At 40.9% G+C, this 22,757-nt stretch overlaps 1 protein-coding gene across 2 annotated transcripts in view; it reads left to right on the top strand.

The window, feature by feature from the left end:
- Positions 1-22,757, top strand: part of PGM5 (phosphoglucomutase 5) — a 206,253-nt gene that overhangs the window by 4,523 nt on the left and 178,973 nt on the right. For both annotated transcript variants that reach the window (XM_004004337.5, XM_060409386.1), the window contains exon 2: positions 20,407-20,569. In XM_004004337.5, coding sequence (XP_004004386.1) covers positions 20,407-20,569 — 163 coding nt within the window. The remainder of the gene's footprint in view (positions 1-20,406; positions 20,570-22,757) is intronic.

Below are 22,757 nucleotides of genomic sequence, written 5' to 3'. Positions count from 1 at the left end.
AACTTTGTTTTTTTTGTTGTTTTTTTGAATATAATGGAGCTTCCCTGGTGGCTCAGTGGTAAAGTATGTTCCTTCCAATGTAGAAGACGCTGGTTAGATCCCTGGGTCAGGAAGATCCTCTGAAGAAGGAAATAGCAACCCATTCCAGTATTCCTTTTTTTTTTTTTTCATTCCAGTATTCTTAACTGGGAAATCCCATGGACAGAAGAGCCTGGTGGGCTACAGTACATGGTTTGCAATAGAGTCAGATATGACTTAGCAACTAAGCAGTAACATAAATAGATTGTTGGATTTTTATATAATTAATTTGAATAAGTTAATGAAAAATGTAAAGAAACTACCTTTTTACAGTAGTTTTTATGGGGCTATGTGAATTTATCTGAAAATCTCCAGAAGTGTTTAAATCCCCCTTCAAAGATTATGTCCTGCTATATAGAGCAGAAAACAAACTATAGAAAACTAAGTACATGGAGTAAATAGTGTTATTTAAATGAAGTGTGATTAAACTTGGTTTGTAACGAGTTTATTTTTATCCTATTTCTATTTCCAGCTGCTTTAGATACTCCTCAGGGGTTTAGATCCTCTATGTATCAACTTATTCTAATGTCTTAAAGAGTTGAAAAGCTAAATGGATCATAATATTAGGCTATAAGAATGCCTTTGCCCTTCCCTGGGTAGATCCATCAATGGCTAAGACCACCTGTCTATCTTTCTCCTCTTTGTTACATTCTTCTTTTTTAGTCCTAAACTGTCTTTAATATTGAACAGATGACAGCACAGTGCCTGCCTTAAGATGTTTCTGACTTTTTCTAAAGTCTTCTTTCTCTAAGATGATATTGTATATCAGCACTGTGTAATAGAACTTACTGTGAGAATGGGCATGTTCTGAAGTCTGCACTGTCTTAGCCAACTAGGACACTTCACTGTTGAATACTTGAAATGTAGCTGATGCTGCTAAAGAACCAAATTTTAAATTTAATTTAATTAAGATTTCAACTTAGCCACAAGTGGCTAGTAGCTACTGTACTAGACAGCACAGTTCTGTAACTTAGCATTTTAAATGTATGTGTGTGTTTCATGGAGCCAGATTGTTACAGCAACTATTGATTAAATGAAATAAAAGTAGGTCACCAAGTCCTGTGCCGTGCTGTGCTGTGCTTAGTCGCTCAGTCGTGTCTGACTCTTTGCCACCCTGTGGATAGTAGCCCACCAGGCTCCTCTGTCCATGGGGAGTCTCCAGGCAGGAATACTGGAGTGGGTTGCCATGCCCTCCTCCAGGGGATCTTCCCAACCCAGGAATATTACTTCTGCATGGCAAGCGGATTCTTTACCAGCTGAGCTACCAGGGAAGCCCCATCAAATACTACAGATACAGAATTGGCAAACCCAAACCTGATTTCTGCATATGATAACCACACTCTCTTTTGACTTTAGCCCAGGAGGCATGAGGTATGGTAGAGAAAACACTGAATCAGCAGCTGGAAGGCTTGCCTCATTTTCTAGCTCTGCCAAACAAGTTGCAGTCCAAAGCTTGAGCCTCTTGACATACCTAGGAACCATTTGTTTTCTCATCTATAAACTGTGTATGACTGCATTTCTGAATTATCCTGGGAATCAAATGAAGCACTGCTTATGAAAACATTTTGTAACATCTACAAAACTAAGAAATGCAGGGGAGTATTATTATAGTCAACTGAATACATCTCATGTACTAATTTGACTCTATGTATGAACTGAAACAATGTAGAGCTCTGTTACAAGATTTAGCCAAGAGAAAATCCATTTTTTGGCTAGTCATGCACTGTACTGGCCACATGATGATCAGCATTAATGATTGTAATATTGGCCTGCAGTGCAGCTTACAGAATTAAAGAGCTTCTCAATGTCTTGTGAAATCTTTTAGAGGTAGAAAATAAAGTGAATATGAGGAATGCCGGGTCAGCAAGGGACCTGGGTGTGCTCTCTGGATAGATACTGTCACAGATTGTATTTGATTCCAATAGATCCTGAAGAGGTATTTGCTGCAGTGAATAAGAATATATGAACCTTGGCCAATTATGAGAACTGTCTGAGGAACAAATCTTGGTTTGGTGCCAAAGACAAGGAACATTCATTTGGAAGAGAAGCAGATTGGGATGTGGTGGTGGGTGGCAAGTAAGGAGGAAAGAAGCAAGAAGCAAGAGAGGGAAGCATGTGCTTCAACATGAAGGCTTCCTTCCTGAAATGGATCTGGAAATCTGGGCATGGCTGGCTCCAGGTCCTGTCTCTAGAAGGGAAAAGAACTGGACAGCGATTGCTCTGTATTTTCTACTCGTGTCAACTCCAGAATAGGTGAATGGAATGGCCTACTATGGCTCAGACATTAGGAAGGACTGGTGTGTAGTACGTTAGAAAAGCCTAAAGGACCCACCGTAACTTTATCTTGCTTCCCTTCCCAAATCTTCCTCCCAGAATTGTGGAAATAGGAAATCTATTATATAAGCAATAGCAAGTTTTAGGGAGTCCTTGGTTCCACCCATCTCCCTGTTTGGGTCAGTTCATTCTTTACTCTTGTAGCCTTAAGTCCTCATTTACTTTTTTATGAGGAAGTAAAAGGAGTAGGAGAGGTTTTGAGAACAGCTGGGCCCTCCCAGTTGCTGGGGTGGGTTATTTTAAGCTTTGTTTAATGTGTCCAGAGACCCAGATGGCATTTTTAACTAAGCTGCTTTATTAAATCTTGTGAGAAAACATAATGATGTTTGTTGAAAAGACAAATACATATCAGCAGCATTATGCTTGAAACTTGCCCTAAAATTTTTCTGTAAAACATCTGTTCCCTTTGTGAACTCTGGAAGTTTGTTAGTTTCTGTACAGCCTTGAGGAATAGAAGTTGGAACCTATTTTGGGGGAATCTAAGCAGAGGTATTGGCTTTAGCAACCTTAACCTTCATCTTTTGGGCCTTGGCCACTCTTCCATTAGACAACAGTGACATGAATGAACACTGTAATAAGATTTGAATATGATTATTTGAGAATAATAGGCAGCAAAAAAAAAATAACAAAAAAGATCTATATTGCCCAGGGATCTTTAAATTGAAGGTAGAAAGCTAGTACTGCAAAGTCCTTTGTTAGTGTACAGCCTTGACAGCTAATTGCAAATACTCAAGATTTGGCCAGTATGCCTTTACTGTTTATATTTGCATAGCCAAAGGGAAAGTTTTGGGTTCTTTCATCTGACTTGACTCACATTAGTTATGAATAAGAGGATATCTAGGATATACACAAGACTTGTTAAAGCCCACATTTTCTGAGTCTTTAAATATCTTTCATCTCCTACATTGTTAGTGACATCAAATTTTGGAGTAATGCCTGTATTTTTTAGGAATATTAAGTCCCCAAAGACATTTTTTTCTTGGCATAAGGTCACAATTTTCTTTCCTTTTCCAAGTCTCTACTAATAGGTATTTTGTACAAATAGAACAATTATTGCCTTTCAGTTGTTTTCCTCTAGTGAGAATCTGGTTTGCTAACTAGGGCTATCTGGCTTTGTATTTAAGACATTTACAATGGAAAAGAGAGAGGAATTTGAAATCATAGTACCAGAGTTTATCCTACTTGACAAAAGACCCCACAGAATGTTGGGAGGAGAGTTTTACAGCAAATGGCTAGTATCATAATATACGAAATGCTTTCTGAAATTAATAAAAATTCAAACAATTTATAAGAAATATTGTCAACAACTACAAATGTAGGAAAAGATGATTAGTAACCAAAGAAATATAAATAAAAACAATCCATTAATTTGAAAAAAACATAGAAAATACTCAGAGCTGGCATAGATGTTGGAAAATCGTCATGTTTGTTCAGTCTTGGTGGAAGTTGAATTGCTACAACTTCTTTGTTAGGTGGTTGGACAGTATGTATCTAAATTAACAGAATACTTGTCCAATTATCTAGGAATCCCTTAATTTAAGAATCCATCCTGTAAATTTTCTAATACAAATGTGGAAACATTTATGTACAAGAATATTCACTGCAGCATTTTGCTAAGGAAAACTTGAAAACAGTTTATATGTTTAGCAGTAGAGAGCAGGTACATAATTTATGACACAACCATACCAGAAATGCATTAGTATCCATAAATAAAGGAAGTGGGTCTATATGAGACATGAGAAAGATGGGGATTATAGTTTGTTAAAGTGAAATACAGCAATTAATAGAAGATCATGTGTAGCATGATGTAGCATGATCCTACTTATGTGTATATAATTAGGTATATAAAGTAGGGTCGGAGGAACATACTGCCAACAGTTAACAGTGAATATATCTAGGGCATGAAGGTGTGTGTGGTGGGGAGAGAGGAATCCTTTCCCTTTCTACTTCATATATGTCTCTTTATTAAGTAATTACACACATATGTATGCATTGCTTTCATAGTTAAACACATCCCTAAAAAACAGTGAAGAAAGGAGATCCTCTGAATTAGAATTATGGTACTACTATTTGCAACATGTATGACTGTGGGGAAGTTGCCTAGGTTTCTGGGGTTTGTTTCCTCATTTATAAAACTAGGGAATGTCATAATACTTCCTCCCACATCTTCCAGGGGTTTTGGGAGGATTGAATGAGGTAATGGATTATTATCAATTATTTATTGATTCATATGACTCAATTAAAACCAAACTATTCCTCCAGTTAAAATAAAAGAAGGACATGTGCATATGTGCTTTTTATGCTGAGTAGCCTTACTGATTGGAGAAGGAAATGGCAACCCACTCCAGTGTTCTTGCCTGGAGAATCCCAGGGACGGGGGAGCCTGGTGGGCTGCTGTCTATGGGGTCGCGCAGAGTCGGACACAACTGAAGCGACTTAGCAGCAGTAGCAGCAGCAGCCTTACTGATAGAAGGTGCCTGTTGATCACAGTTCCATAGGCAAGGCTTTTGGCATTTCTGCAGGCTGCTGCCTAAGGCTTGGGAGGCAACTGCTCAAGTCATGATCCTCTCCCCGCTCACACACACACACACACACACACACACACACACGCACACAAATACACATGCACATGCATCCTGTCACGGTACTTGAGGTGGCAGCAGCTGCTCTGGCATAGACTGTAACTCAACATACAAGCCTTGTTTTTTGCATGATCTGTGCATTATTTCCTGTTATGAATCAGCTGAGTCAATGCTACGCTTTTCAATCTAAAATCTTTCTGAGGCTTAGACTGTGCTAAGAGCAGACCCACCCCCTCTATCCCTGCTCCACTGAGGCCAGACTTTAATCTGTTCATTTCATGAGGATTTTAAAGCCTAATGGACTGGACCATGTGAGAGATTACTGAGAGGAACAGACTGAGCAGAGGCTAAGAAACTCCATGCTCATCTGCTGAGCCGTCTGAAAACGCACAGCTGCAAGCTCTAGTGATGCTTTAAAGTATTTTGTCAGGATGTTTGTCAGGGTGCCTGTTCCTGCAGTCCTGCTGAATGTTTGGTTAGGAGGCATAATCTTTTTTTGGACAGGATCTCCCAAATGTAAAGTGACAGATGCTAATGTGGAATATAATACAGAAGACCAAGCTTTGCTGTCATAAATAACAGTAAATTGTTTAATCTTGCTGAGTTGTAAATCTATGATTGCCAGAGGTCTTTAGTTCATTGGAAAATAGTAGAACGGATGGAGTCATTTAGCAAATGGACAGTAATTACTTCCCAACCAGATATTGGTCTGATGGAATTTATTTAAAGATCCACATATTTGTACTTTAATTGACTGTGACAACTATTCATAGCTATAAGGAGAGACTAGAGCATAGCTATAAAGAGAGACTGAGGTTTTTCTGGGAAAAAATATATACATATACTGGAATATGTGTAGAATAATACACTATTTATAAAAATGCCAAAATACTGAGTTTTGGGTGAGTATTATATATATGAAATAAATATTTATGTGTATATATATATATGCACACACACACACATATATATGTATTTCTGTCTACCTATAAATGTTCCAAATGGAAAGTATTCTTAAGCATTTATATAGTTTATCAAGTAGCTTATATGTGTGTATATGTGCCTGGGATACCCTATCCCCAAAGATACATCTTCTTCCCTGGGTATATTCAAGGAGAGTGTGGAGCAGAGTCCCAGATGTCAGAAATATCTGAAGACAGCACAGAGTTGAAGGAAGTGACTAAATGTTCCCGAATGCCCTATGTTTCTGTGGTAATAAATAGAATTTGTGCTAGAGCTGGATGGACTGCTAGTAAGAAACATAAGTAATATAAATCTTGCTATTCTAGTCAAGAACTAATCTTGCATGGACAGCTTTCTACTGTGAGCTCAGCAACAGAGGTAGGTTAGCAGCCTGGAATGGGACATACAAGTGGATGGTGCAAGTCAGAGGCATAGATGGGTCAATGAAAGAAGATCTGGGCCAAGACAAGGATACAGACATGGTCCTTTCTCTTCTCGTCATGGACTTCAGCAGTTTTTCAGTGAGGAGGTTTGGTGGTTAAAGAAGAAAGAAGACATTTCACTTGTGCAGATTGTAGACATGTTATAGGGGCTTCCTTGGTGGCTCAGACATTAAAGAATCTGCCTGCAGTACAGGAGACCTGGGTTTAATCCCTGGGTCAAGAAGATCCCCTGGAGAAGGGAATGGCTACCCACTTCAGTATTCTTGCATGGAGAATCCCATTGACACAAATATTTTTCTGTTTAATTAGTGGCAAGCTACTTTCAGTTTAATTTATTCCATAGTGTGAGTTACTCCTCAAACATTTTTTCAGTTCAGTTGCTCAGTGGTGTCCGACTCTGCGACACCATTGAATCGCAGCACGCCAGGCCTCCCTGTCCATCAACAACTCCCGGAGTTCACCCAAACTCATGTCCATCGAGTTGGTGATAACATCCATCCATCCATCTCATCCTCTGTTGTCCCCTTCTCCTCCTGCCCCCAATCCCTCCCAGCATCAGGATCTTTTCCAATGAGTCAACTCTTCACATGAGGTGGCCAAAGTATTTGAGTTTCAGCTTCAGCATCAGTCCTTCCAGTGAACACCCAGGACTGATCTTTAGGATGGACTGGTTGGACGTCCTTGCAGTCCAAGGGACTCTCAAGAGTCTTCTCTAACACCACAGTTCAGAAGCACCAATTCTTCGGTGCTCAGCTTTCTTTATAGTCCAACTCTCACATCCATACATGACTACTGGAAAAACCATAGCCTTGACTAGACGGACCTTTGTTGGCAAAGTAATGTCTCTGCTTTTGAATATGCTATCTAGGTTGGTCATAACTTTCCTTCCAAGGAGAAAGCGTCTTTTAATTTCATGGCTGCAATCACCATCTGCAGTGATTCTGGAGGCAAAAAAAAAAAAAAAAAGTCTGACACTGTTTCCACTGTTTCCCATCTATTTCCCATGAAGTGATGGGACCAGATGCCATGATCTTCGTTTTCTGAATGTTGAGCTTTAAGCCAACTTTTTCACTGTCCTCTTTCACTTTCATCAAGAGGCTTTTTAGTTCCTCTTCACTTTCTGCCATAAGGGTGGTGTCATCTGCATATCTGAAGGTTATTGACATTTCTCCTGGCAATCTTGATTTCAGCTTAGGCTTCTTCCAGCCCAGCATTTCTCATGATGTACTCTGCATATCAGTTAAATAAGCAGAGTGAAATATACAGCCTTAACATACTCTTTTTCCTATTTACATATAAAAACTTAGCTAAAAAAGCACATTTATATTGGTCAGTAAACCATGATACCTTTAAATAATGGAAGACTATACAGCACTATGGAAAAGTATCCAGTGACAGAGAGAGAGAGGCTCCACGGAAGGAGTAGATGCATTAAGTGAAAAATGTTGGCTACGTCTTTCCCTTTTGTAAAAATATATAACTATGTAAATGGAAGAGAGAAGGGGATACACAAAGACAGATGGACAAAAGGTAGACACTGAAATGTTTACTGTAATCACTTTTAGATTTGCAGATGATTTTTATTTTCTTCTAATGAATAATTCCTCAATGTCTTATATTCCACATATGTATTTGTCATATATGTATAAATGTCACATATAAAATATATAAATGTCATATAGGGCTTCCCTTGTGGCTCAGCTGGCAAAGAATATGCCTACATTCAGTCCCTGGGTTGAGAAGATCCCCTGGATAAGGGAATGGCTACCCACTCCCATATTCTGGCCTGGAGAATTCCATGGACTGTATAGCCCGTGGAGTAGCAAAAAGTTAGACGTGACTGAGTGACTTTCACTTCACTTCACTTCTTCAAATGTCATATATATATATATATACATATATATGATTTAAAAATGACTGCAGGTTAGTAAAACATCAAATGTGTTCAATTACTGTGAATTAGAAATTCATAATTAAGAATTAAGAAATGATACCAGCAAGGAAGATGAAGGAAATACATCAAGGATTTTTTGGGTGCCAGACACTGAAGCCACAGAGTTTGGCTTTGTTGCTATCTTTCACCCTACATCTTTTAGATAACAAAACTGAAATACAGAGATTTCAGAATCTTTTCTAAAGTCATATAGTCGGTAGGTGGCAAATCTGTTTTTACATCATTTCCCATTGAATACCAAAATCTCAGTTTATCTCAGGGCGCTCAGCTCTGCCTTCTTGACCTGGATAGATCCAATAGTTCTTATCCAGGTATCCAATTGGCTTGATCACTTTGAAAAGCGGCAGCAGATAGGCCCTTTTTGATTTCAGTGAGCCATGTCCTCTATCTTAAGGTAGAGTTCAGTATCTTCCAAGCACCTAATTACCAGTAGGAACATAAGCTTCCAGTTTCATTGCCCCCATTTTGTACTTAAGGAAAGCTTGCTATCTGCTCAGCGAGACCTTGAGAGTTGGTGGACTAATTGAGGAACAGAACTTGGGCCAAACTTGCAGATACCTGTGACTTTTCTACACCTGTTGAGAGGTTGGGAATTGAATGTGAAACCCATCTTGGTTTGGATCTAATGAGAGCTCATCTCTCCTCTGGCCCCTAGGTGTGTGTCAAGACTTCAGGGCAACAGGCAGCTGAGGATGAGCTCCGTTGCTTCCATCTGGTTTCCCTGTAGCAAAATGTATAACTGTACAATTACCCATGTGCAAATGGAGAAGTCCCTTGATGTTTGGATAACCACATCCATGTCTTGAGTTTGTTATTTCTCAAAATTCCACTTCACCATCTCCTACTTACTCATGTGCAGCACTGGTCAGGGGCTGGCACTCATCTCTGACACCTGGGACAAGAGCCTGAAGCCCTGCCATCCATGGCAGTTTGACTCTGGGTTTCCTTCATGGCTTTTGTTTTTTGTTTAACCAAGAAGATGAGAAACAGGCATCTTTGTGTTTATGACTTTCCATGCACTTCGTAGGTGGATGTCGTGGTGGCTGTGTGGTCCTGAACAGCACTCTCTGTGAACCATCAAGAAAGTTTCTGTTTAGTGTGCTCTTTAACTCTCTCTGATTCACTTTGAGAATTACAGGGATGTGACATAGTGAACAGAGGATACTGAAGAATGTCATGCTTACTTTTTCTTTTCTCTCTCTGGGACTCTTTTTTTTTTTTATGACTCATTTAAAGTTAAAAGGAAATCATAAAGGGGAAGTCTTATTTATGGGAGTTTACACATGAAAACAATCCTGCTTTCATTAGTGTTATGTTGCTGGGGAATAATCATTTGGAATCAAAATTCTGCATCTACTCTGAGATTTCAGCCCCAGGGTTTAAATTATATATTGCTGCTCTCTAGGACTTTAATCTTGAGTTAATTAGAAACTGAACTCGTACTAAATCTAATTTAGAGTAGTTGTTAGTATTCTGAAAAGAGGGAGCCATCAGAAATAAAATGAGTTAAATAATTCGTTGTATATAGCACATGGTGTAAAGTATGGACATGCTGGGAGAAAGCTTAATATAATAAAATTTTCTCTTTCTCAGGACACTGGTCTTTGGTATGTGGAGGGGCATATCGATTCCTGAGGTACTTGCTGTGCCCATTCATGGGTGGAGTAAACAGTGATGTAATCTAGGTGAGATTTAAGAGTTGGTGGAAGACATTGGCATCTAGAAGAATAGACTCAGAGGGATTATAAGTAATTGCATCATGGGATATGATTGATGATAATTGTGCATAGCTGCTGCCTACACCTTCTCTTTCCCAAGCATTTAGAAGACGGGGTGACAGCAAGTTCGTGCTGGCTCTATGCATCTGTGTGTCTGGGGAAGTGTGTACCTCACATGTGTGTCTGCAGGCGCCTGTGTGACAGTGTTCTCATGGCTACCCGTGGATCCTGGGACCTGTGTCTGTGTGCCTTTATGTGCATGTGCAAGTGACAGTGACTCGGGTCTGCTTTGCCCCCTTTTCCTGGTGGAACTGAAAGATGTCTTTCTCAAGGGCAGTAAGGCCCACCCAGGTTGGTGCAGGGCTGGGTGGGATTTCTCTTCTTCCAGCCAAACACAGACATTATCATATACAGTTCAGAGAATCCTCAGTTTACAAGAAACTCTGAAATGTGTTTGATTTCTGAAGAAAAGGCCTCCAAAATTCTTACTAAGATTTAATAATCCATTAAGTGAGGCCTAGAATGTCACTTTAACAATAGGATTTTGCAAATTGAAAGACAAGCCAACCATGTTATTGAAATGCCTCTTCACTTACAGGAACTTGTTAAATGTGTTAAAAAAAGAATTAATGAAAAATGTATCCTGTTAAGTGTCAAGGCTAATCTCAAAATAAAATAAAGCAATATCACTTAACAGGAAAACAAATTCTAGTTGAAGTATATAATTGTTAAGATAGTTGTCCTGGCTGTTTTTTGAGATAGATTTCATCCCTTAAAGAATTCAATTCTTGTACAGAGATTTTAGTAAATAAACTTGTTCAGCATGGGAACATGAAATCATCACGTGGAGCATTGAAGAAGGATGGAATAAAATTGATAACAAAACAAACAAAGAAAAGAAAGACCATATGGTGTGGGCATGCCTGTTCCTCCAGTGCCCCTTTGGGAGGGTCAGTGAGGGGACAGCAGAGTGACACAGCTCAGACCTCCCCAGGTTGCGACTGGATTTCACATGTGAGTGAAAGTCAGCTGTTGCCTACTTCAGTGCTGTAAATAAAACCAAAGCCAGTATTGGAAGTAGACCATCTTTTCCTTGCAAGGTAGCAGTCTGCAACATTGGCAGAGGATAGTACTTCTAAGACTTTCAGAAAGGGAAGTGGTAGTTTAAAGGATTATCAGCGGCTATACTTTGCAGGAGCAGCCATGAAGAGATACCCCACGTCCAAGGTAAGAGAAACCCAAGTAAGACGGTAAGTGTTGCGAGAGGGCATCAGAGGGCAGACACACTGAAACCATAATCATAGAAAACTAGTCAGTCTAATCACATGGACCACAGCCTGGTCTAACTCAATGAAACTAAGCCATGCCCTGTGGGGCCACCCAAGACGGGTGGGTTATGGTGGAGAGGTCTGACAGAATGTGGTCCACTGGAGAAGGGAATGGCAAACCACTTCAGTATTCTTACTTTGAGAACCCCATGATCAGTATGAAAAGGCAAAATGATAGCATACTGAAAGAGGAACTCTCCAGGTCGTGAGTGAACTCTGGGAGTTGGTGATGGACAGGGAGGCCTGGCGTGCTGCAACTCATGGGGTTACAAAGAGTCAGACACGACTGAGTGACTGAACTGAACTGAACTGAACTGAAGGTCTAAAATTAAATTTTAAATGGGGAGGGGAGACAATTTGGGTAAGGCAATAGCATGATTTGTGTCATGTTGAAGCTCATAAAGGGTTTATATAATCCCATCTTAAGTAACTTTTCATGACTCTGAACCTTCTTGACTTTGCAGATGAAGACCCCGAGCCTCAGAGAAATTACATGATTTGCCTTAGATCAGGGGTAGAGCCAAGACTTAAATCTAGATCTTTTAACTTTGGGGGTGCTTTTTCTTTATACAACAGGGCTTCCAAAGGTTATATTTCTTTAACCAGTTATTAGATCTTGAAAGCCATAGCTTTTCTGATGACATTTGCCTTGGTTCCAAATTGGGAAAGGAGTACATCAAAGCTGTATATTGTCACCTTGCTTATTTAACTTATATTCAGAGTACATCATGCAAAATGCTGGACTGGATGAAGCACAAGCTGGAATCAAGAAGAAATATCAATAACCTCAGGTATGAAAATGACACACCCTTATGGCAGAAAGCAGAGGAACTAAAGAGCCTCTGATGAAAGTGAAAGAGGAGAGTGAAAAAGCTGGCTTAAAACTCAACATTCAAAAAACTGAGATCATGGCATCCAATTCTGTCACCTCGTGGCAAGTAGATGGGGACATGATGGAAACATGGCAGACTATTTTCTTGGGCTCCAAAATCACTTTGGATGGTGACTGCAGCCATGAAATTAAAAGATGCTTGCTCCTTGGAAGAAAAGCTATGACAAACCTAGACAGCATATTAAAAACCAGAGACAGTACCTTGCCCACAAAGATCCATCTAGTCAAAGCTATGGTTTTTCCATAGTCATGTGTGGATGTGAGAGTTGGACTATAAAGAAAGCTGAGTGCTGAAGAATTGATGCTTTTGAACTGTGATATTGGAGAAGACTTTCGAGAGTCCCTTGGACTGCAAGGAGATCCGGTCAGTCAATCCTAAAGGAAATCAGTCCCGAATATTTATTGGAAGGACTGATGCTGAAGCTGAAACTCCGATACTTTGGCCACCTGATGAGAAGAACTGACTCCTTTGAAAAGACCCTAATGATGGGAAGGATTGAAGGCAGGAGGAGAAGGGCATGACAGAAGATGATATTGTTGGATGGCATCACCAATGCAGTGGACATGAGTTTGAGCAAGCCTCAGGAGTTGGTGATGGACAGGGAAGCCTGGTGTACTGCACTCCATGTGGTCGCAGAGTTAGACATGACTGAGTGACTGAGCTGAACTGAACTGAATTGGGAGAGGGAGAATTCACAAAAGAGGAGAACACAGACACAAAGAGAAGGTGATATGAACACAGGTGGAGACGGGACTGAGGGTTGGTCTCTGCTGGGGGCAGATGGAGTCCTCAGTGGTAGATGCAGCCATGTTGGCCTCAATGTGTAGAGGTCCATGTGGTAAGCCCATGCTTGACCTCTGTCCTTGCCATCATTGGCCACTGTGTTCACAAGCCCATTGGAAAATGATAGGAGTGGCTGGGGAAAGAGGCTGAGTGGTACTGACGGAGCAGGTCATCTTAGCCCCTTGATTGTTTAAATCCTCTTCTGCTGAGGTCCCCTTTTGGTGAGCACTCCTGTGGTACACAAATATCTTCATGATTTTCCTTTTCTTATCTTAGAAGCCTTATCACTCGTTCTCCTCCGCCTCCTCCAGCACTTGTTTCTTTTTAGAATTCTCTCAACTAGAGTTATCTACAGTGTCCAGCATTACTGCATTTTGGGGGGCATATTGGTGGGTTAATGAGTAGGTCTACACGGGTAGAATTTCCAGTGATAACTAAAATGTTTTAGGTTGAAATTTTATTCAAGTGTATTTTTTCACTTTTAAACAGATTACATGTTATCTTAAAAAATTCAAATTTAATAAGATAAAGATATGTTTATAATCTTTCCTATTTAACAAACTATACATTTTTATTTCTGTGCATATTTATTTATTATTTTTCTAAGTGCCAGCCCCAAAGTGTACATAATTGTACATTTTTGTAATCGCTTAAAAGTTATTTAGATTTCTGCATTTTTGACGAAGCATTAAATTATTGTCTATATTCCTTCTCTACTGCTTAAGAAAATGTAAGTTGTTACAGCAAATACACTTGAAATTTAGGCAACTTTTATTGCCTTAAAACAATAGAAATTATTATCTCACTCACATAATAGTCCAATGTGGATGTTGCTGGTGGGCAAAGACTCTTGTCCATCCAATGAGGAGCTGGGACTCAGGTACTTTCCGTCTTCTAGTGCTGGCATCTCCTAGAGCTTCATGGTCATCTGTGTTGAGCTTTTGAAAGGGGAAATAAACAGTGAGGAGAAAGGTATATTAACGTCTCTTAATGTGTAAGCCAGAACAAACGTCTCTAGCCAGAACAACACGCATTACTTCTGTTCTTTCTCACACTAGTTTTTCCCTTGTTCTGAGATTTGGTCACATGGTCACACGTAGCTACAAGGGTGGGTCTGGAGAATGTAGCTCCTGGCTGGGCATCTGTTGCCCAGCAACAGCTCTGCCCTATGGAAGAGGAGCATAACTCTGTGGATTGTTCACCCAGTCTGCCCAACTGGTCAGTCTTCATGATTACCCTTTTAGATGGCTGAAGAATATTCCATAAGTTCAGACATCACACTTTATTTGACAGGTTCTTCATTCAGTTCAGTTCAGTCGCTCAGTCGTGTCCGACTCTTTGCGACCCCATGAATCATGCATGCCAGGCCTCCTTGTCTATCACCAACTCCCGGAGTTCACTCAGACTCATGTCGATTGAGTCCGTGATGCCATCCAGCCATCTCATCCTCTGTCGTCCCCTTCTCCTCCTGCCCCCAGTCCCTCCCAGCATCAGAGTCTTTTCCAATGAGTGGACTCTTCACATGAGGTGGCCAAAATACTGGAGTTTCAGCTTTAGCATCATACCTTCCAAAGAAATCCCAGGGTTGATCTCCTTCAGAATGGACTGGTTGGATTTCTTTGCAGTCCAAGGGACTCTCAAGAGTCTTCTCCAACACCACAGTTCAAAAGCATCAATTCTTTGGCGCTCAGCCTTCTTCACAGTCCAACTCTCACATCCATACATGACCACAGGAAAAACCATAGCCTTGACTAGACGGACCTTTGTTGGCAAAATAATGTCTCTGCTTTTCAATATACTGTCTAGGTTGGTCATAACTTTTCTTCCAAGGAGTAAGCGTCTTTTAATTTCATGGCTGCAGTCACCATCTGCAGTGATTTTGGAGCCCCCAAAAATAAAGTCTGACCCTGTTTCCACTGTTTCCCCATCTATTTGCCATGAAGTGATGGGACCGGATGCCATGATCTTCGTTTTCTGAATGTTGAGCTTTAAGCCAACTTTTTCACTCTCCATTTTCACTTTCATCAAGAGACTTTTTAGTTCCTCTTCACTTTCTGCCATAAGGGTGGTATCATCTGCATATCTGAGGTGATTGATATTTCTCCCGGCAATCTTGATTCCAGCTTGTGCTTCTTCCAGTCCAGCGTTTCTCATGATGTACTCTGCATATCAGTTAAATAAGCAGGGTGACGGTATACAGCCTTGACGTACTCCTTTTCCTATTAGGAACCAGTCTGTTGTTCCATATCCAGTTCTAACTGTTGCTTCCTGACCTGCATACAGATTTCTCAAGAGGCAGGTCAGGTGGTCTGTATTCCCATCTCTTTCAGAATTTTCCACAGTTTATTGTGATCCACACAGTCAAAGGCTTTGGCATAGTCAATAAAGCAGAAATAGCTGTTTTTCTGAAACTCTCTTGCTTTTTCCATGATCCAGCAGATGTTGGCAATTTGATCTCTGGTTCCTCTGCCTTTTCTAAAATCAGCTTGAACATCAGGAAGTTCATGGTTCACGTATTGCTGAAGCCTGGCTTGGAGAATTTTGAGTATTACTTTACTAGCGTGTGCTGCTGCTACTGCTAAGTCACTTCAGTCGTGTCTGACTCTGTGTGACCCCATAGATAGCAGCCCACCAGGCTCCCCCGTCCCTGGGATTCTCCAGGTGAGAACACTGGAGTGGGTTGCCATTTCCTTCTCCAATGCATGAAAGTGAAAAGTGAAAGTAAAGTCGCTCAGTCGTGTCCGACTCTTAGCCACCCCATGGACTGCAGCCTACCAGGCCCCTCTGTCCATGGGATTTTCCAGGCAAGAGTACTGGAGTGGGGTGCCATTGCCTTTTCCAGTAGCGTGTGAAATGAGTGCAGTTGTGTGGTAGTTTGAGCATTCTTTGGCATTGCCTTTCTTTGGGATTGGAATGAAAATGGACCTGTTCCAGTCCTGTGGCCACTGCTGAGTTTTCCAAATTTGTTGGCATATTGAGTGCAGCACTTTCACAGCATCATCTTTCAGGATTTGAAACAGCTCAGCTGGAATTCCATCACCTCCACTATCTTTGTTCGTAGCGATGCTTTCTAAGGCCCACTTGACTTCACATTCCAGGATGTCTGGCTCTAGATGAGTGATCACACCATCGTGATTATCTGGGTCGTGAAGCTCTTTTTGTACAGTTCTTCTGTGTATTCTTGCCACCTCTTCTTAATATCTTCTGCTTCTGTTAGGTCCTTACCATTTCTGTCCTTTATCGAGCCCATCTTTGCATGAAATGTTCTTTTGGTGTCTCTAATTTTCTTGAGGAGATCTCTAGTCTTTTCCATTCTGTTGTTTTCCTCTATTTCTTTGCATTGATCACTGAGGAAGGGTTTCTTCTCTCTTCTTGCTATTCTTTGGAACTCTGCAGTCAGATGTTTATATCTTTCCTTTTCTCCTTGGCTTTTTGCTTCTCTTCTTTTCACAGCTATTTGTAAGGCCTCCCCAGAGAGCCGTTTTGCTTTTTTGCATTTCTTTTCCATGGGGATGGTCTTGATCCCTGTTTCCTGTACAATGTCATGAACCTCATTCCATAGTTCATCAGGCACTCTATCTATCAGATCTAGGCCCTTAAATCAATTTTTTACTTCCACTGTATAATCATAAAGGATTTGATTTAGGTCATACCTGAATGGTCTAGCGGTTTTCCCTACTTTCTTCAATTTAAGTCTGAATTTGGTAGTAAGGAGTTCATGATCTGAGCCACAGTCAGCCCCTGGTCTTGTTTTTGTTGACTGTCTAGAGCTTCTCCATCTTTGGCTCAAAGAATATAATCAATCTGATTTCGGTGTTGACCAACTAGTGATGTCTGTGTGTAGAGGTTCTTCATTATTAAGCATTTATAGGAATTGTTTAAAATTTTCCACCCCTAATATCTAGATCCCACTGCAGGAAATGTGTACACACACATAACTTTCCACCCTTTGAGAATTATTTCTGTAAGAATAATTCTGAAAAAATGGGAGAGAGAGAAAATAATGAATTTAAGTTACAGATATTTTTCAGGCTTTGGAATATATAAGCTTAGTCCTTGAGAACAGTGTTTAGTTTGTCTTCCTTGCTTCATATGCAAGGTCTTCACCATTGCTTCCGTTCAGTTCAGTCGCTCAGTGGTGTCTGACTCTTTGCAACCCCATGAATCGCAGCACGCCAGGCCTCCCTGTCCATCACCAACTCCTGGAGTTCACTCAGACTCATGTCCATCGAGTCAGTGATGCCATCCAGCCATCTCATCCTCTGTCGTCCCCTTCTCCTCCTGGCCCCATTCCCTCCCAGCATCAGAGTCTTTTCCAATGAGTCACCATTGCTTGTTTCATGGTAATACTCAAAATGAGTTGAATGATGAAATAAAATATAACATAAGCACGTGGAACATGATTTATCACCACTCTGGATAAAATGACTGTAATTTTTGTCCTATATCTTTCTCATCTTAATAAATGGTGCCATCGTTCATCAGATTATTCAAGGTAGAAGCTGGGAGTTGACTCCTTTCCTTACTGTCCCTGTTTTATTTATTTCTGTGTAAGAAATTATGACAGAACTTAGAGGCTTAAAATAGCAATGGATATTTATTGTTGCTCACAGTTTCTATGGGCGTGGAGGTAGGTTGCTTTGACTCAGTCACAGCTGCATATCAGTAGGGTCTAGACGGGCCAGTGCAGGATGGCTCACCTACACACTTACACACAGCTGGAAAGTGATGCTGGCTGTTGGTGGGAGAACTCAGGTGCTCTCGGTCCAGGTGGCTGCACAGGGCCTCCTTGAATGTCCCAGTGACATGACTCTATTTCCCAGAGTGAGCAATCCAAGACAGCAAGGCAGAAGTGGCAGTGTCATTTATTGGGAAGTCACACACCTTCAGTTTTGCAGTGTTCCACTAACCACCCAGATCGTCCTTATTCGCTGTGGGAGGGGGCTGCACCAAGGCATGGATGCCAGAGGCATGGATTGTTGGGGGCCATCTTGAAGGCTGGCTACCATAGTATCTCCATTCCTTCATTATACCCACATATTCTGTTCATTCTCCTTCCAAAGATACATTCAGATATAATCACTTCGCTTCATTTCTACTACTTCTAGTCTAGTCTAAGACAGGGTCCACACTCAGCTCTGCCGTGATAGCGTTCCATCTGACCTTTCTCCTTTTTCTCTTCTACTTCTCGCTCTCTAATGCATTTTTTCACATCGCAGCCGCTCATTCATCATTTATTCATTTTCTATTTGTCAATTCTATTTTTTATTAATGAATATAATTAATTAATAGAAAATCTATTCATCATTCATCTTTTCTATTCTATTAAGTATATTTATTGTGTACTTACTATATGCTAGGTTTGTTCTAGATTCTCAAGAGTATAGCAGTGAAACTTATATATAGTGAGGAAATAAATAAGATGGAAAATATTAAAGGGTAATGTGTGTAACCCAAAGGACTAAACAAGGTAAGGAAAATAGAGGACAACAAGGAAATTAGAGACTTACATGTGCTGTACTATATAGGGCTGTCATGGGTTGTCTTTGATTAGTTGGCATTGAATAGTAACCAAAACACAGGAGGAGGCAGGCAGGAAAGAGCAAGCACAAAGCATGCTTGATGTGTGTGAGGAACAGGAGACCAGCCAGTGTCGTTGAAGCAGAGAGGAAGGGGGGTGGAGAGTGGCAGGTGATGGGGGCAGATCACGGAGGGCCTGGTGGACTGAAGACTTTGACTTTACCTGAGGACATGAGGACAGTCGTTGGAATGTTTTGCTAATATGATATGACTTGCTTTTTAATAAGATCTTTTGGATTGCTCAGCCCATGATCTTTATAACTGATAAGGTCACTTCTAGTGCTTAAAACCCTTCCATGGATTCCTGTAATACCTAGAGTAAAATCTAAGCTCTGTTAGCTATTATTACTATAATTGTTATTGCTGTTATTAAAATTAACACCCCATTATTATCACAGATCCTGCTGATTTTTTTTTTCTGGTATCTATCCAACTAGTAATTACTATTAATACTACTATTACGATTACCACTACTACTAGGTTTATTTGTTTATAATCTACCTCATCCGCTTGAGAATATATACTATGGAGATGTTGTAGCTGAGTGTCTTTCCATACTAAATTATCCCCAAACTGTTTTATTTTTGGAGCTCTTGTGTTTGATCTTTAAGAAAATTTTTTCCCTATATCTTTCCTCATTGTCATATTTGGTCAGTGACCTACTTCCAGGAATGCTGTTATTGGTGCCAGGGTAACTTTGCAATTGTGCTGGACATAAGAGCTGGTCTTGGCTTCAAGGCTATGCCAGTACTTCTCAGACTTTAAAGGACAAGTGAATTATGTGGAAAGGTAGGGATCTTGCTAAGTGTGGGGTGGGCCTTGAGATTTGGCATTTCTCCCAAGTGTTGCCCATGCCACTGGTTTTTTTGAGTAAGGAGAGGGTTTGATCACCAAACTTGACTGGATGTTGGAAAAGCCTGTGGAGCTCAGGCTCCTCCCCTGCCATGCCTGATCCTGAGGCAATCTTAGTACTAAGAATCTTCCAGTTCTCATTAATGATTCTAATTGGTAGCAACATTTGAGAACCACTGCATTGGATGACACTGAGTCCTATTTGAAAACAAAGCACGCACAATAATGCTCTACAGGGTTATGCTGCTTTATTTCTTTTTTAAAACTCAATTTCATGGTTATAGGGAGTCTGGCCACACAGATGGATGACCTCCAGATTGCTGCCTAGCATGGCTGGATTTCTCCAGTGTCCCCAGCACATGCTATCACTTAGTGGCCAGAATAGGACTTCTGCCCTCAGGAAACTGGGGCTTCCAAGTGCAGTTAAAATACACTTGCTGACAACAAGGCTGTAGCAAGTCAGGTCCCTCCTGTGTGAGCTTGTGCTGAGGCAGGGAAGGAAGGTGAAGCAGGGAAGTGCTCTGTTTTTCTTTCTTGTAATTTCCAGAATGTACAGATGCAGTTTCTGAGCCAATAACAAACTAAGAACTTCTTGTATGAGTCAAGCTAACCCTTTGGTCATCAGAAGCAGGTGTTTTAAACTGCTGAAAAGCAATGAGGCATATCTCACTTACAGGTTAATAACTGACTACGACACATGGGTGTCCCAAATGGTCTTGGAGATACTGGGCTGGAGAGCTGCCTCCCTGTGCCCCCACACGTCTCTCCCCACCTGAAGCCCCCTCAGTTCTTTTTGCCAAGTGACCAGTATGTGCTAACAGAGCCTGGGACACTTTCTCATAGAAATGTACTTCAATCCCATGTAACCAGATTGATTTTTTTTTTCTGGCTGATCTAGATTGGTCGACTGATTATTGGACAGAATGGCATCTTGTCGACACCTGCTGTGTCCTGCATTATCAGAAAGATCAAGGCAGCTGGTGGAATCATCCTGACAGCTAGCCACTGCCCTGGAGGACCAGGGGGAGAGTTTGGAGTGAAGTTTAATGTTGCCAATGGAGGTATGTGGTTCAGAATATGCCTTAATTGTCATGGTTTCTTTCCTCTTATATCATGGTCTTACAATGACCCCATGATGTCAGATAAGCAAGGCAGAAAGGGAATGGCTCAGAAAAGTCCAGTGAGGTGCCTGTAGTAGTCAGGGATTTTTAGAGAAGCAGAACCAATAGGACATATAGATTGTCTCCAACTTAACGATGGTTTGATTTAAAGATTTTTTTGACTTTACACTTTATAGTGTAAAAGCAATATGCATTCAGTAGAAACCTTGTTTCACTGGAATTTCAAATTTTGATCTTTTCCTCAGCTGACAATGCTGTATAATTCTGTCTCGTGATGCCGGGCAGGAAGTGCAGCTCCTATCCGATCACAAGGGTAAACAACTAGTACATTTACAACTGCCCTGTACCCATTCAGCTCAGTTGGTAAAGAATCTGTCTGCAATGTAGGAGACCATTGTTTGATTCCTGGGTCGGGATGATCTGCTGGAGAAGGGATAGGCTACCCACTCTAGTATTCTTGGGCTTCCCTTGTGGCTCAGCTGGTAAAGTATCTGCCTGCAGTTTGGGAGACCTGGGTTTGATCCCTGGGTTGGGAAGATCCTCTGGAGAAGGGAAAAGCTACCCACTCCAGTATTCTGGCCTGGAGAATTCTATACAGTCCATGGGGTGATAAAGAGTCAGACACGACTGAATGAGCTTCACTTTCACTTTGCATCTACTCTGTTGCTCTCTTTCAGTACAGTATTTGATACATTAAATGAGATATTCAGCACTTTACTATAAAACAGGCTTCAGGATAGATGATTTTGTACAACTGTAGCCTACCAAGGTGTTCTCAGCATTCTTATGATAGGTTAGGCTAAGCCCTGATGTTAGGTGTATTAAATGCATTTTTGACTTATGATATTTTCAGTTTACAATGGATTAGTCAGAATGTAACTTGTAAGTCCAGGAAGATCTAGAAAGAGATTTATTTTAATGAATTGGGTTATGTGATTACGGAGGCTGTGAAGTCCCAAGATCTTTCTAGGAGAGTGGATGATATAGGTCTAATCTGAGTATGAAGGCCTGAGAAGCAACAGAGCTGATGATATAAGTTCCAGTCTGAGTCCATGTCTGAAAGCAGAGTGGCACCAATGTGTCAGGTGGAAAGTGAATTCTCCCTTCCTCAGTCTTTTTGTTTTGTCCATGCCTTTGATGGGTTGGGTGAGGCCAAGCCATGCTGGGGAGGGCAGTCTGCTTCACTCAATCTGTTAATCTCATCCAGAAACACCCTCACAGACATACTCAGAGCAACATTTAACTGAACATCTGGGCTCTCTGTGACACAAGCAAGCTGACACGTAAAATTAAGCATCATGTTGCCTCAGGTGATGGGACAAGGAAGGGGCACAAGGGGTTTTATACCCATTTGGTCTCTTGGTCCCCTGCACTCCTCAGCACAGTGAAATGGTTGAATATTGATGCTTATCTGACATGGAAGGACCCTGGATTTTAAAGTTGAAGCAGACCCTCAAAGTCATTTAGATCATTCCCATCATTTTACAAATAGACAGATCAAAGCCCTGGGAGGCTGTTTGCTCAAGGTCACATTGTCAGACAGGACTTCTTAGCATAAGTCCTACATTCTCCCTTTCCTATAGTGTTGACTTTCTCTTACTGACATGCTTAGAATTATTTCACTTTTTCTTGTATTTTTAGAAATTTATAGTTTAGAAGGGCTTCCCTGGTGGGCCAATGGTAAAGAATCTGTGCAGTGCAGGAGACTCAGGAGATGCTGGTTTGATCCCTGGGTTGGAAGATCCCCTGAAGGAGGGCATGGCAACCCACTCTAGTATTCTTGCCTGGAGAATCCCATGGGCAAAGGAGCCTGGCAGGCTACAGTCCATGGGACCACAAGAGTCAGACACAACTGTAGTGAATGAGCATGGACAGTTTAGAAGTCCTAGTGGGTGGGATATGTGTATAAGGGTGAATTAAAACATTTTTGAACATATATAAAATGTAGGGTAGGAAGGATAATAATAGATGGATACCATATATTCCTTACTCTGTTTTTCCATTTTGCTTTTTTCCCCTAAAGACTTTTAAGGTAAATTACAACATGACGGCTTGAATATTTCTGACTACATCTCTTTAAAATAAAGATGTATTCCTGTATAACTACATGATCATACCTAACAAAAAT

This window comes from Ovis aries, chromosome 2 (assembly GCF_016772045.2).
Source record: "Ovis aries strain OAR_USU_Benz2616 breed Rambouillet chromosome 2, ARS-UI_Ramb_v3.0, whole genome shotgun sequence".
Lineage (NCBI taxonomy): Eukaryota > Metazoa > Chordata > Mammalia > Artiodactyla > Bovidae > Ovis > Ovis aries.
This window is presented reverse-complemented; position numbering and strand designations above follow the sequence as displayed.